The sequence below is a fragment of the Gracilinanus agilis genome, chromosome 2 (genome assembly GCF_016433145.1).
Source record: "Gracilinanus agilis isolate LMUSP501 chromosome 2, AgileGrace, whole genome shotgun sequence".
NCBI classification, from domain to species: domain Eukaryota; kingdom Metazoa; phylum Chordata; class Mammalia; order Didelphimorphia; family Didelphidae; genus Gracilinanus; species Gracilinanus agilis.
This window is the reverse complement of record NC_058131.1, coordinates 558,379,435-558,392,888: the sequence shown is the minus strand read 5'-3', so window position 1 is coordinate 558,392,888 and position 13,454 is coordinate 558,379,435. Positions and strand designations below refer to the sequence as shown.

The following is a 13,454-nucleotide window of genomic DNA, read 5'->3' as shown; positions in this document are numbered from 1 at the left end:
TTGCCCAGGGTCACACAACTGGGAAGTGTCTAAGGCCATATTTGAACATAGGATCTCCCGTCTCTAGGCCTGGCTCTCAATCCATTGAGCTACCCAGCTGCCCCCTAGACCCATTTTTAATAGCCAACTAAGAAGAAATAGAGAAGAGGAAAAAAATCAAGAAAGAATCTTGTGGGTTTAATATTGAAACTTTAATTTGAAAATGGTCTAAAGCTATAGTCTTGAGAAGTACGTGAAAATTGAATACAAGTATATAAAATGGACCTTGATTATTTCCTAAACTTGTATTTAACTTTTGGGGAAAATCTTAGTCTTCCCTTGCTGTGGAAAGCTCTAATATCTAAATAAATGTTGGAATATTATTAAATTACTCAAATCCTTACTGAGTTACTTTTAGATGGAACAAGAATGAAATAAGACAACCTGCATATAATGAAAGAACAATGGATGTAGGTCCTGTGTTCAAATCTTGAATTTGCTACTTAGCAGTGTGATATTAGGCAAGTCTCTTAACCTCTCTAGGCTTCAGTTTCTTTAGCTTTAAAATGATAGGTTTGGACTGTCTGATCTTTAACATCCCTTTTAGCTCTAAATCTTAAGATCCTAGGAACTTAGAGTGAAAGTATTTTATTAAAATAAAGTTTTATTAAAATACTGCATTATCAGCATTGGCAAAGTCTCCCTAAAAAAAGGAGGAGAGGGGAGCAGCAATCTACTGGTGGCTCAGTGGATAGAAAGCCAGGTCTAGAAGACAGCAGGTTTTGGTCCCAAATATGGCCTCAGATACTTCATAGCTTTATGACCCTGGGCAAGTCACTTAATCCCACTATCTAGCTCTTTCTGCTCTTTTGCTTTGAAACTAATATATAGTATTGATTCTAAGATGGAAGGTAAAGATATTTTTAAAAGGGGTGGGAGGATACAGCAACTGTGTGTAATGATAGATTTCAAGAAAACCATCTACATAATTACATAAGTTGTTTTTTGGAAATAAAAAAATACACCTCTCCATATACAGGTGCACACACACACACACACACACACACACACAAGCATGTATATAGAACACTGCACCTGGAGTCAGGAAGAGAGCTGAGTTTGAATTTTGCCCTAGATACTTAATAGGTGTGTGATTCTGGGCAAGTCACTTTACCTCTATTTGCCTCTGTTTTCTTATCTGTAAAATGAAGATAATAACAGCACCCACCTCTCAGAGCTGTTGAAGAGATCAAATGACAATATAAAACATTTTACACATTTTAAAGCATTATATACATGCTAGCTATTATTAATGAAATTGTTTATAGTTACTTTAAACAACTGAATTCTAAGTCATTTTCTACCTACTTTATGCTCATATTAATCAATGAACTAACATGCAGTTTTAAAGAGTTTAGGGGAAAGACCTACCACCCATTTTGCCATTTCTTTATTTTCTAGTTGCTTCACCAATGAGTAAAGCTTCACATCTGCTACAGCAGACAAAAGTGCTTGGGCAAGTCTAGGAACCCAAATCTAAAAAAAGAAAAAAGAAAAATAAGTCTGTTTATTGGTACAAACAGAAAAAAAAAGCAGCTATACTGATTCAATTGGCATCCTAAAAGTCATACTTGATTTTACAGAATTTGCTGGAAAAAGGGAATAAAAAATGGAGAAATATATAAGGAATACTATCATTTAAATAGAAAGTTTGGCTAGTTAATAAAGTTAGCACTCCGATGGACCTCATTGATACAAGGACTCTACAATACTGTAGACCAGTGGTTGGCTCTTTCTGCAGGAGCCATAAAGTCATTTTTTTTTTCAGGTGCTGTCACAGGAGCACCCACTGTGAGCACCGTATGGCTCTCATGAAATTACATTTTAAAAAGTGTGGCGTTTATGGCTCTCAAGGCCAAAAAGGTTGCTGACCCATGCTGTGGACTGTATTTCATTCATTCTTGGCCACCACAATAATGTTAGTGACTAATAAAGAGGTAACTGAAAATTATAAGCAAATTAGGCATTTGAATATTTTAATTGCCATTTTTGAAGTATTTTAGTTTTCAATAATGCAATTATTTGAAATAAGGGTCAAAGTAAAGGCTTCTGATAAACTTTTTAAAAAATCATATTTTTGGTCAAAATAACAATTCCTTCCAAAGCCTCCTGATTCAGCATTCATTTAGAAATTTGTGATATAGCTCTTTAATAAACCTGAATTTAGACAGCTACAAGGTTTTACACATAGTAATCATTCAAATAAAATGTCAGTTTTTTGTTTCCCCTTTACATATTTTTGAAAAGCTATCTGATTTTAACTTTTAAAACTCAAATCATGTTTTTCTATTATAATTCCAGAGATGTTTTTATCTTTCATTGTTAATAGCTACTACCTAAATTTTCTCTCCCTAGTTAAAAAATATTAGGAAAACGTTGTCTGTGGTGACATTTGTAAGTATTATCTTATATCTTTGTCTAGTACATTGCGAAACATTTGTGTATACTTTATGAGAAACAATGGAAAGAGCAGTGAACATCAGAATTGAAAGAGCTGTTTGAGCCCCTGCTCTGACATTTAATAGTAGAGTGATGAAACAAGTTACCACCTCTCTGAGCTTCAGTTAACTTATTTATATAATGGTGATAATACTTGCAGTTCCTATCTATCAGGCTAGTAAGATTGTTAAAAGTACTATGAAGTTCAACGTTTGGGGTTTTTTTAAATCCGGCTTTCTTTAAGCAGGACTAATCTATACAAAATCTTTTATTAGATTCTGTACCTATTGAGTGAAGAATATGTCATAGGTCTTTGGGACCAAGAACCTCACAGCTATGATATGACCTATGATATCCAGAACCTTAGCACAGAATCTTAATGAAACAAACTTACATTGTGCCAATATAAATTTTTTTAGTTGCTATATGAAATATTGCAGAAAAATAGCAGTAACGAATAGCCTGGTTAATTTTATTTAAACTTACCAGCAACTGGACACTATCCTTTGCGATGAGATACAGAACCTTATACATGCTTGCAAAGATTAAGGGGTAAGAATAACCCCTCAAACCTTCGGCCCATTCCCAGGTCAAATAACCATAATTGGTAATATTAAGGACAAATGATAAATAATACTGAATGCAAAATAGTTTTCCTATTGCATCCTCATTTCCAAATTTCAAAAAACAAATACTTCTTTTTAAAAAGTGATTCAAAAAGCACTTGGGCAAGCCAAAATACGTCTGTCCCCTTTTTAAATAAGAATTCTAGGAAAAGCCCCCTTCATTGTCTGGCTCCAAATTAACAAAGATCCATGGCGAATTTTCTTCTCAAGTGTTCCCCTACAACATGCGGCATATTAGTGCTTAATAGACTCCTACTGAATGCTTACTGAAGCAATACTGCCCCTAAAGAAGTACAAGAGATGGATTAAAGAAAAATATGAGAAAATTCAAAATATGTACTAGGAGTTAAGCGTCATCCCTAAAACAATTCTTAATTTGGAAAAGAAACACTAAAGGATATTTGAAAACCATGTGATGTGCAACTTCAAGGGATTGCCAATATTCGTCAGGAACAAAGCTTGTCTGGACTAAAAAGCAGTTAAGTATTCTTAGAGATATGGTAAACAAGACCAGATAAATGTTTTCACCAAGAAGATCTGAGAAAGCAAAACCAACAATTGCAGTAAAGTTAAATGAGTTAATTTCCTCAATTTTAACTTATTTTGTTAGACATACAAATGAACCACTTTTACTAAGTAGCCTCTTGCTTAGGTCTTAGGGTCTGTCCTATTAGGAAAGAGATCTTGGCCCTACCCAATCTGTAAGATCATTTTCCAGCGATAGGTCCCTATTCCCACCAATTCTAATGGCCACGACCCCATGTATGATTTTAGCCCATTGTGTGTCATTGGCCTTTGTAAGATGATGTTCTCTAACAGGTCTGTAAACAAAATAAAATTTTATGAGAAGCAACATGGAACAGTGGACAGTCAGGAAGAACTGGGTTCAAGTTCAAGTCTTACCTTTTGGTGTACAGTGTCTGAGTGACCCTGGCACAGTAACTTAACATCTTATTAAAGCCTTAGGTCATTGGTTTCCAATGTGAGAGCCAGGATCTCATGAGGAGGCTATGGAATATTAAGGGGGCTGAACTGAGATGATCCAAAATGGATATGTGCCCAACCAATGGGATGATAGTCTATCATGTCATTCCCATAAAACTACCCCATTGCACCCCCTTCCAAAACCCTAGAAGAATGAGTCATAATCTACCCAGACCCAAATACCAACATTCTCCCAGTCACACAAGTTTGTAAGGATGGCTTTATTCTTACCTATCTCCCTCACCTCTCACATCCAACTCATCAGATTTTATCTTTTATCCTTTATCTTCCACATCAGGTTCTCTCCACTTATATAACTACTACTCAAGTTCAGACTTCCAGTGGCCATTCCTCTATTAACTATAGGCCTAAATATTATTTTATCTTTACCTCACCTTTTTTTATTACATATCAGTAGAATAATTGACATATACTTTGTAAATCATTATACCCAGTTTGAGAGATTGCACTCAAAAACTTTTAACTGATGGGAAGCAGTCATAAAAATTTGTAGACTATTGCTCTAGACCAGTGATGGGCAAACTACGGCCCCCTGAAATGTTCTATCCGACTGCACATTATTCCTAATCTGATGAATACAATGAGTAGGATACAATACAATGAAACTTCGAAAGAGTTGCCTTAGAAACAGACTGACAGATGAGCATTTCCTTTCCTTTGGCCCCCTCTTTAAAAAGTTTGCCCATCACTGCTGTAGACAATTTTCTAAGTCTGTAAGTTGAATAACTTGGTAACTGTACTGGTAGAGGGAGGATCCTCTTTGAAAGTATGTTATATGAAAATGCACTGTGGGAGAAGATATAATTTCATACAAATTATTTGCATAAAGAAGAACTTTGGTTTGGCAGGTAATGGTTCAAACAGACAATTCCTACATGTAGCTGTCTAAGGAAAAATCCCATTAATAAATTACTAGCTTAGGACTACAACTCTAGTATGTAGAGCATACTGGCACACAAAACTCTTCCCAGTAACACACCAGTTGTAGGAAATTTACTTAGTCGGTCAGTTTACTCTGCAGCATCTGCCTCTTGTCACCTGGATTCCTGGCCCCTCCACTTTTCCTTATTCTTCCTCCTGACACTGGGTCAGGTTGCTGGTGCTAGTGCCAGCATGTATGCCATACTATTCTCTCTTTGCCTGGCACACAAAAATAAATTTTGCCAGTCTCTTTCATTTCTAGCTGAAGCTATTCTTTGTTTTTGTGAATTCAGGCAGATAGTGCTTCCTAGTAAAATTATAAAGGTTCAACATTTGCTCTTGGTTTCCTTAAGGTTTCTATGTATGGCTGAGAAGGACACTAATCTGTTACAGCTTCCCTCCTCCCTGTATGGGCTCAACTTTTTCAGCTAGATCTTTGCATTTGGGGAGGAAGGAAAGAAGCTCTATCCTGCTGTCTCTCCTTTCTCTCAAACCAAAAAAGTGCTTTTTCCTTTCTAGGTGGTAGACACTAGAGTTCTATTTCTGACTCTTCCTTAAAACTGTAACCCTGGGCAAGTCAATCTGCTCTCCTCCAAAATTCTTGACTATAAAGTAGGGAGGCCGAATTCTACCTGGGTCTCTTAACCTTTTTTGTGTCACAGTCACCTTTAATAGTTTGGTGATGCTTTCTCCAAATGCTTTTAAATGCATAAAATACAACCAGTCCTTACAAAGAAAACTACTAAAGATGTATTTTTTTTTCTTATCCAAATTTATGGCCTCTTAGGCTTCCCCGGTTTTCTAAACCTACGAACTGTCTATTCAGGTTATCCCTGGGTTTTCCTCAGTGATTAAGCTGTGATGGATGCTACCAGAGAGAAAAGGCTTTAGGGCCAGGAGGGTGGGAATAGGGAAAGAGCTTGAAGCAGGGGAAGGTTCTTTCCCAGTTTTTAACCTGGGCCTAAAGGAGTAATGGGGAGGTTGGGGTGACGGGAAGGATAGGAATTGGAGGGCTCCTGTGGAATCACAGCTCCTCATTCCAATTCTCAAAGGCTTTCAGCCACCAGACTATCAAACGTCCAACTTAGCTTCCAGTCAACTGTACATTTACAAAACAGACACAACAATAAACAAGCGTGGTGGAGAGGGAATGCGAGGGGCTGAGGGGGGAGGGGGAGAAACAAGAGCGACTTTTTGCAGGAGGGGGCAAGGAAGCTGAGAGGCGGAGGTGGGTAGTGAGAGCATTCCAGGCATCCTAAAAGTGTACGATAAGCCGCAGTTATTATACATAATTAATAATAGGAAATGCGGGCAAGGGGACTGGCGGGGGGGGGGGGGTAGGAGGAGTTGTAGGGACTTTAAAAGTTCGCCCAGGAGCGAGCGCGGGAGCTGCGGGTCCAGCCCTCTGGGTCCTAGTGTCCGACCTCCGCCTGAACTCGCTTATCGCTTTGCTCCTTCCCTCACCAGAGCGGCTCCCAGCGCGTCCTTCCAGGGGATTGTTGTATAGTACAGACTTTCTTTTCCTCAGCTTTACAGTCTTGGGGGAACCGCTGCGGCGCCTCCTGAAGAAGAGGCTCCCCCCAGCCCACTCCATTTTCGAGTGGAGCCGAGGGCAGCGTCCCGCGCTCTTCCAGCCTTCCGCGATTGAGGTGCGTAAGGAAGCATGTGGCTGCGCTCTTCCGTTCTGTTTGGCCTCTATGAGCCGCCGTCGCTGGCGAGCGCAGAGGTACTTGGGAATTAGAGGATTTCCCCCCCCCCCTTCTCCTCCTCCCTAAGTCCGGGCCCAGGCCCAATTCTCCAACCTAAGAGGTTCTCAGCACTTTGCCCAAGGAGCGGTTAGTCTCAGTGCCAGACCTCGTTCCCAGAGAAGGTGAGGGGCCATGGGCCATCCCTGCCGTGTTTTCCTCTTTGTTCTTCGGGAGAGACGGTGGGGAAGTCCTGGGAGCGGCCCCGATGTCAGGTCTTGGGAGCGAGTGAGAGTCACTTGACCACGAGCCAGCTAGCTAGGAGGCTTCTTTCGAGGTCTTAGACGGCTAGAGAAGTTTCCTAAAATATTTTAAACTTCATCTGTCGTCTAGGGTCAGGGCGGGGCTGGAGCCTCGGCAAGGGCCCGACTTCTGGTTTCGAACAAGTGGAGGCTGAGGACCCGGGAACTTACTGCTACCCTACAACTTACAAGCTGTGTGACTCTGGGCAAATTTACCTTCGCTGGGCTTTAGTATATGCATCAATGATACTAGTCCAGACGATCTTTAAGGTACCTTCCAGTTCTAGAGTTAATAGATCCTGTAAGTCGTCATATGTGGAATTGGACCCCTTGCTAACCCCGGAGTTTTAGTTTGTAGAGCACTGATAGACGCTGGGGGAGATAAAGGATTTAGATTATTCATTGCAACGAAGATGACTTGCTCTATAGAGATCACTAGAGCAAGTGTTGGGAATTCAAGACTAAAAAATTTTTTTGAAGTCTGACTTTGAGAAGTTGATAAAAGAAAGAAGAGGTTACCAAATCTATGTAAATAAGTATCTATCCTACAAAGTGATTAGAAGCCAGATAGGTCTTTAACAACTGGAATGAGCTAAGGAATGCTTCATATAGAAGGTGGCACTTTCCATCGTTGAAGATTAACAAAGTTTCTAAGAGGCAGAGCTGACAACCTAAGGAGTTGAATGGGGAATGGAGGTGGGAGATAAAAGTCTCTAATTTGGGAAATGTCTAGTAGTTCAGTTTGGCAAAAACAGTTTATGGAGGGGTGTAGTACGAAATCCAATCGAGGCCTGATAATAACTGATGTTTATATAATGCTTTGGTTATGTGCTTTACCTCATTCGAACCTCATATTTTGAAGTAAGCATTACAAGTATTATTCTCATTTTACAAATGAGGCCTAGAGAGGTTAACTTGACCAGTCTCTGGTCAGAAAGGACGTAAGTACTAGAGGTTGGATTAAAACAAATTTTTTTTTTCCATATCAGTAGCTTTACCCTCTATTCTACATTGCCTTCATTGTAAAGGACCTTAAATTCCAGGCCATTGAGTTTCTATTTTATGGGAATGGGGAAGCCACTCACTGAAGGTTTTTACAGAGGAGAAGTGAACATAGGCCGGCCTCTCTTTTGGGAAGATTATTTTCATATATGTGGAGAATGGATTGTAAAGAAATGCTGATCCATATCTTCACTGTTCAGCACAGTTATTTTAGAGGGGAGGAAATGTGTGTGGGGAAAAAACAAACAGATAAACATGATAATACATGAGAGGGTTACAAATCAAAATGCTATATGAAGTTCAAAAGGAGACTCTTACATCTTTTTAAGAAGGTTAAAAATCTGATCTTGAGAAGAGGTGAGCTGGGCAACTGTCTGATACAGAATGCTATATGAGGAGGAAAAGTTACTAAGAGTGAGAATCCAGGTTCACAGGTTTCATGGAACAGTTGATACTTTAGTTAGGCTTTAAAGAATGAATAGGAATTTAATATTACAAGCACTGGAAACAATGAACTGAGTCACAGCAGCAGGAAAGTGGAGAACAGCTGGGCATATTTTGGGATCACAAGTTAATACTGTTTAGCCAGAATATGAAGTACAGATCAGTAAAGGTACAGTAGCACCATATTTTTTTTAATCAGTTATTTTATATTTATTTATTTTAATCTAGTTTTGTTGATTTATTAAGAAAAATTTTCCATGGTTATATGATTCATGTTCTTTCCCTTCCCTCCTTCTACCCTACTCCCATAGCCAATGCACAATTCCACTGGGTTTTACATTTATCATTGATCAAGATCTATTTCCATATTATTGATATTTGCACAAGGGTGATCATTTAGAGTCTGCATCCCCAATCATATCCCCATTGAACCATGTGATCAAGCAGTTGTTTTTCTTCTGTGTTTTTGCTCCCACAGTTCTTTCTCTGGATGTGGATAGTATTCTTTCTCATAAGTCCCTCAGAAATGTTTTGGATCATTGCATTGCTGCTAGTAGACAGGTCCATTACAATTGATTGTGCCACAGTGTATCTGTCTCTGTGTCTAAGGTTCTCCTGGTTCTCCTTTCACTCTGCATCAATTCCTGGAGGTTGTTCTAGTTCACATGGAATTCCTCCAGTTCATTATTCCTTTTAGCACAATAGTGTTCCATCACCAGCAGATACCACAATTTGTTTATCCATTCCCCAATTGAAGGGCATCATCTAATTTTCCAATTTTTTGTCACTACAAAAATGCTTGAGTAGCACTAGATTGTGAAGGGCTTTAAAGGCTAGGGAAAGGAATTTTAATTTCATTGGTGGGTAATAAAGATCCAGAAAAAATTGAAAAATGAAATTCCTTGATTGGAAATATTGAAGATGTAAGTACAGGGAAATCCATGGGTTCCTTCCCCCTTCCCCCCCCATTTGATGACAAAGTGAAATCATATAATCTGTTTTATGAGAGAAATTTATCTATCAAACTTCTTGTTTTGAATCATATACCATGGTAAGTACTGATAAAAGGATATGGCACCATTCTATCCCCGGACTACATTAAGTGTTAAAGGCTGATAAACCAAATTAATGTTTTCCATTTTCTTTCCTTGTATACAGACCTGAAGATATTTCTGTGGATATGCGCATATAACTTTTGAAAATATCTATTGTGTGCTGCTGCATTTGTTAATAAGATGTTTGGTAGATTGAGTCTTCCTCAAATAATTCTTGCAAGTGTCCTTGGTGTTGCTGGAGGAATATATATTTATCAGCCAATCTTTGAACAATATTCCCGAGATCAGAAATTATTAAAGGAAAAGCCACAAATTGTTCAAGAATCAGAAGAGAAGAAAAGTTAATGATGGACTTGAATTGTACTAGGTACTTAAAACCCAAGTCATTGAGAAGATGCACCTGTTATTATTTTGAGTATGATTAAATCAAGGATAATGATTTAAGTGCTTCTGAATACTGTTTTAATTTTTCATATGCTTTTTTCTTATTTGTCTTATTATCGTGACTGTCCTTGAGCCTAGGACTTTCCTTTCACTCAAAACTATAACATAATGTTCTATTTTTGTATTTGGCACCAATTTCCCTGGACTTGTAGCATGGGTACTTGCTTATGGTGGCAATTTTGGGGAAGTTGACAAAAATGAGTATTAGTAGTGTTTATAGTAGTGAATTAGGACAAGATTTTTTTTTTTTAACCTTTACCTTCCGTCTTGGATACTGTGTATTGACTCCAAGGCAGAAGAGTGGTAAGGGTAGGCAACAGGGGTCAAATGACTTGCCCAGGGTCACACAGCTGGGAAGTGTCTGAGGCCAGTTTTGAACCTAGGACCTCCTGTCTCTAGACCTGGCTCTCAATCCACTGATCCTCCCAGCTGCCCCCAGGACAAGAATTCTTAACCTGAAGTCCATGAACTCCCAAAGGGTCTACAAATTTCCGGGGCAGAAGATCTCTGAATCTTGATGAGAAAAAGATTATGTCTTCATTTCAATAGACTTGGTTTCCTTTTAAGTCTTATATACCTTATGTATTCAATTTTTTTTTTTCTGAGAAGAAGTCCATGAGAAAAGATTGAGAATCCTGGGAGGAGATGAGCTGGGCAACTGCCTGATGGAGAAGCCTCCACACTTATCTTGAAAAGATTCAAATGTATACCAACTGACCAGAAACTTCTCATTCTAGTCTCCTCATTTTCCACCTTTTCCATCTCCAATCTAATAAAATGGAGGAGTACCAAGAATTTGACTGGGAGATACATAGTTGGACACCTGCTAGTTTCAAAACGAGGCTTTGTATGTAGGAAAGGTGATATAGCTAGCATTACAAGGAAAAGAGGATAGCTATAATTCTAAAAAAGGTTTTAAAAAGTTATTTAAATGGTTACCATTATCATCTAACCAGTACCAATTTTCAAGGCTTAGCATTTTGTTAATTTTGGTACAGTCATTAGCTTATATTGACAAGGGTACAGACAGTACTTTTAAAGACTAATTGTTTCCCCTGCTGAATAAATGTAGTAAATTAGTAATATTCAATTTCAATTACCTGTGATTACCATATAAAGTAAGATGCATAATAATTACCAAAAATCTGATGTTATCTATAATATAAACACCATTTGCTTGTAAAGCAGAAATAATTGCTTTAGTATTACTCCAGATTGTATTAGCAGAGTTCTGCATATAGAGATTTCACAAAAGATTGTTTCATCAATATGTTAATGGTTTTAAATAACATACCATACTAGGGAAGAAGCAACTTTGAAGTCCTTTTCTGTAAGTATAGCAGTAGCATTGACTTTAATTCCATAATCAGCATATATATATCTGCAGGAAACTCATAGCATTGTATTCCTAAGTAATTGTACTATATTGACAGAATATTAGTATATTCTTTTAGTCTAACTTATTGAAAATTCTAGAAATTTGGGTTGTTGCCTAGAGTGACTATCAAAAAAAAATTGGTTTCCTGCTAAAGCCAAAAGGATGTTAGCATCAAGTTATATAAAAACCCTTCACAATTTTCATGAAAGTAAAATAATCATCAATGCTTTGGTGCAAAGAGCATTGGATACCAAAAAGGCTGGCATCAAATTGAGATGATAAATGGGGACATGATAAGAGATGTAGAAAGCACTAGATGTATTATTCCCATGTTACAAATTTGGGTTGTGTTCCAGTGGTTGATTGACAAAGCTTTTTTCTCATTTAAACTATTATAAATTGTTAATAGATTTCCAGGCTAGCTTATAAAATTCTGTTTAAGAACATATTTTAAAAATTGACCAAGCAAGCCAAGACTTAGGTCCCTGAACTCTACCTTTCTATTTACATGGTATTTTAAATCCGACTTGCCTTTCCCATTGCGGGAAGACCATCATGGGCAATCATTTACACCCTTTTTGATAGGACTCAGTTTAGAGGCTTGGGCAGATAGATAGTTCAGAAGATAAGAGTACTGGGCCTGGAATCTGGAAGACCTGAGTTCAAATCTGGCCTCAGAAACTAGTTGTGTGATTTGGGGCAAGTCAATTAAACTGAGGTTTCTTCATCTGTAAAATAAGCTAGAGAAGGAAATAGTGAACCACTCCTATATCTTTGCCAAGAAAACTTCAAATGGGGTCATGAAGAGTCAGATATGACTGACACAACTGAACAACAAGTTTAGAGGTTAGACCAGAACCTTTCTTTTTCTGGAATAATAAGACCAGGGCAGAGCAATCTACTGGCTCACCATGGAGGGGACATACCCTCTGATCATCAGTGATTGTACCCCTGCCCAGCCCCTACTATCTTAGATAGCAGTGGCAAGTCTATCCTTTAAAACATGTTTCTCTATCCATTGTTGCTACCTCATGCCTGGAATGGATATTCTATTTCATGGAGCAGTCTACGGTTGTTTATATGAAAGGGACATTGCAAACCAGGGATCTGTAATGGGACAGAGGATATGGAATAATTAATTGATCAGAGATGAGTGGGGGAAGAATTGGGCAGCTCAAAATAGCAATGGCAGCAGATAGGGATGCACAAGGTGGAATATTAGATATATCTACTGTTGTGAGGAAGATTAGCTACATATAGTTTATATGGACCTAGCAGGGAGGGCTGGAGCATTCCAAGATGGAATGAAGGAGCAGGAAGTTACTTGTGCTCTGAGAGAGACTCCATTAGTGGTTGGCACAAACTGTTGCAAGCCCTGGGAGATCTCAGACCTGCATCCTGATTCCCTGGGATCCTGAGTGGTGGTGGCTTTCAGCGAGTGGACAAGACCTACAGAGCTGCACCAAGTGGAGGAGGGGTTTGGGATCTGGTGGACAGCATCTCAAGCACACTCTCTCTACTTGGGTACCTTGGACCACCTTGGCTTTTGGCATCCCTGTGATCATCTTCGGATAACCGTGAGAACCCTCAAAGCCACCCTCAGGCCCTTTAACTGTGCTGGTCAAACCTGGCTGGAACCAGGTTTGAAGCAGCCTTCCCAGTGACTCCAGAACTGCTCCTTTGAGCCCTGCCTGGCCTAGGTCAATTAGAGTTAGAGTAGACAAGTCCTCCCCTTGCCCCTGTGATTTGCCCTTTAGGGTTTTTAAGTGTAGAATCCCCTATCCCACCTTTATAAGTAAATCATAATTAAAACTGTTAAAAAGAGTGGGGCACCAGGGATGCAAATGTGTCCTAATGGTTGTGGGTACACACACTGGGTTGAAGGAGAGACAGGACCAAGCAGGATAGGGAGACCAAGAATCGAGAATGGCAGTTAGCCCCAACTGTCACTCTGCTCGCCCTAGGCCAGGGTCTTTGGAACCAGCAGGCAAGGTAAAGGTTTTTTTTTAACAGTTTTAATTATGATTTACTTATAAAGGTGGGATAAGGGATTCTACACTTAAAAACCCTAAAGGGCAAATCACAGGGGCAAGGGGAAGACTTGTCTACTCTAA

At 38.9% G+C, this 13,454-nt stretch overlaps 2 protein-coding genes across 3 annotated transcripts in view; one reads left to right on the top strand and one right to left on the bottom strand.

Moving 5' to 3' along the window:
• PIGB (phosphatidylinositol glycan anchor biosynthesis class B) overlaps positions 1-6,667 on the bottom strand; it is a 31,575-nt gene extending 24,908 nt beyond the window's left edge. The window contains exons 1-4 of the mRNA XM_044665296.1: positions 6,495-6,667; positions 3,509-3,641; positions 2,965-3,085; positions 1,411-1,515 (exon numbers count right to left, since the gene is read on the bottom strand). Coding sequence (XP_044521231.1) covers positions 1,411-1,515; positions 2,965-3,085; positions 3,509-3,641; positions 6,495-6,624 — 489 coding nt within the window. The 5' untranslated portion in view covers positions 6,625-6,667. The remainder of the gene's footprint in view (positions 1-1,410; positions 1,516-2,964; positions 3,086-3,508; positions 3,642-6,494) is intronic.
• A 133-nt stretch (positions 6,668-6,800) lies between these two features.
• PIGBOS1 (PIGB opposite strand 1) lies at positions 6,801-9,962 on the top strand. Of its 2 annotated transcripts, XM_044662372.1 has the most exons (3): positions 6,804-6,900; positions 7,109-7,287; positions 9,622-9,962. In XM_044662372.1, the coding sequence occupies exon 3, from the start codon at positions 9,699-9,701 to the stop codon at positions 9,861-9,863; it is 165 nt and encodes a 54-aa protein (XP_044518307.1). In that variant the 5' UTR covers positions 6,804-6,900; positions 7,109-7,287; positions 9,622-9,698; the 3' UTR covers positions 9,864-9,962. The 2 variants fall into 2 exon arrangements, with proteins under 2 accessions (XP_044518306.1, XP_044518307.1); XM_044662371.1 differs by lacking the exon at positions 7,109-7,287 and having other exon boundaries at positions 6,801-6,900.
• The last annotated feature ends 3,492 nt before the right edge of the window (positions 9,963-13,454 follow it).

Excerpts from the sequence above, each read along its gene's own strand:
- PIGBOS1 (XM_044662371.1), top strand. The coding sequence starts at position 9,699 with ATGTTTGGTAGATTGAGTCTTCCTCAAATAATTCTTGCAAGTGTCCTT.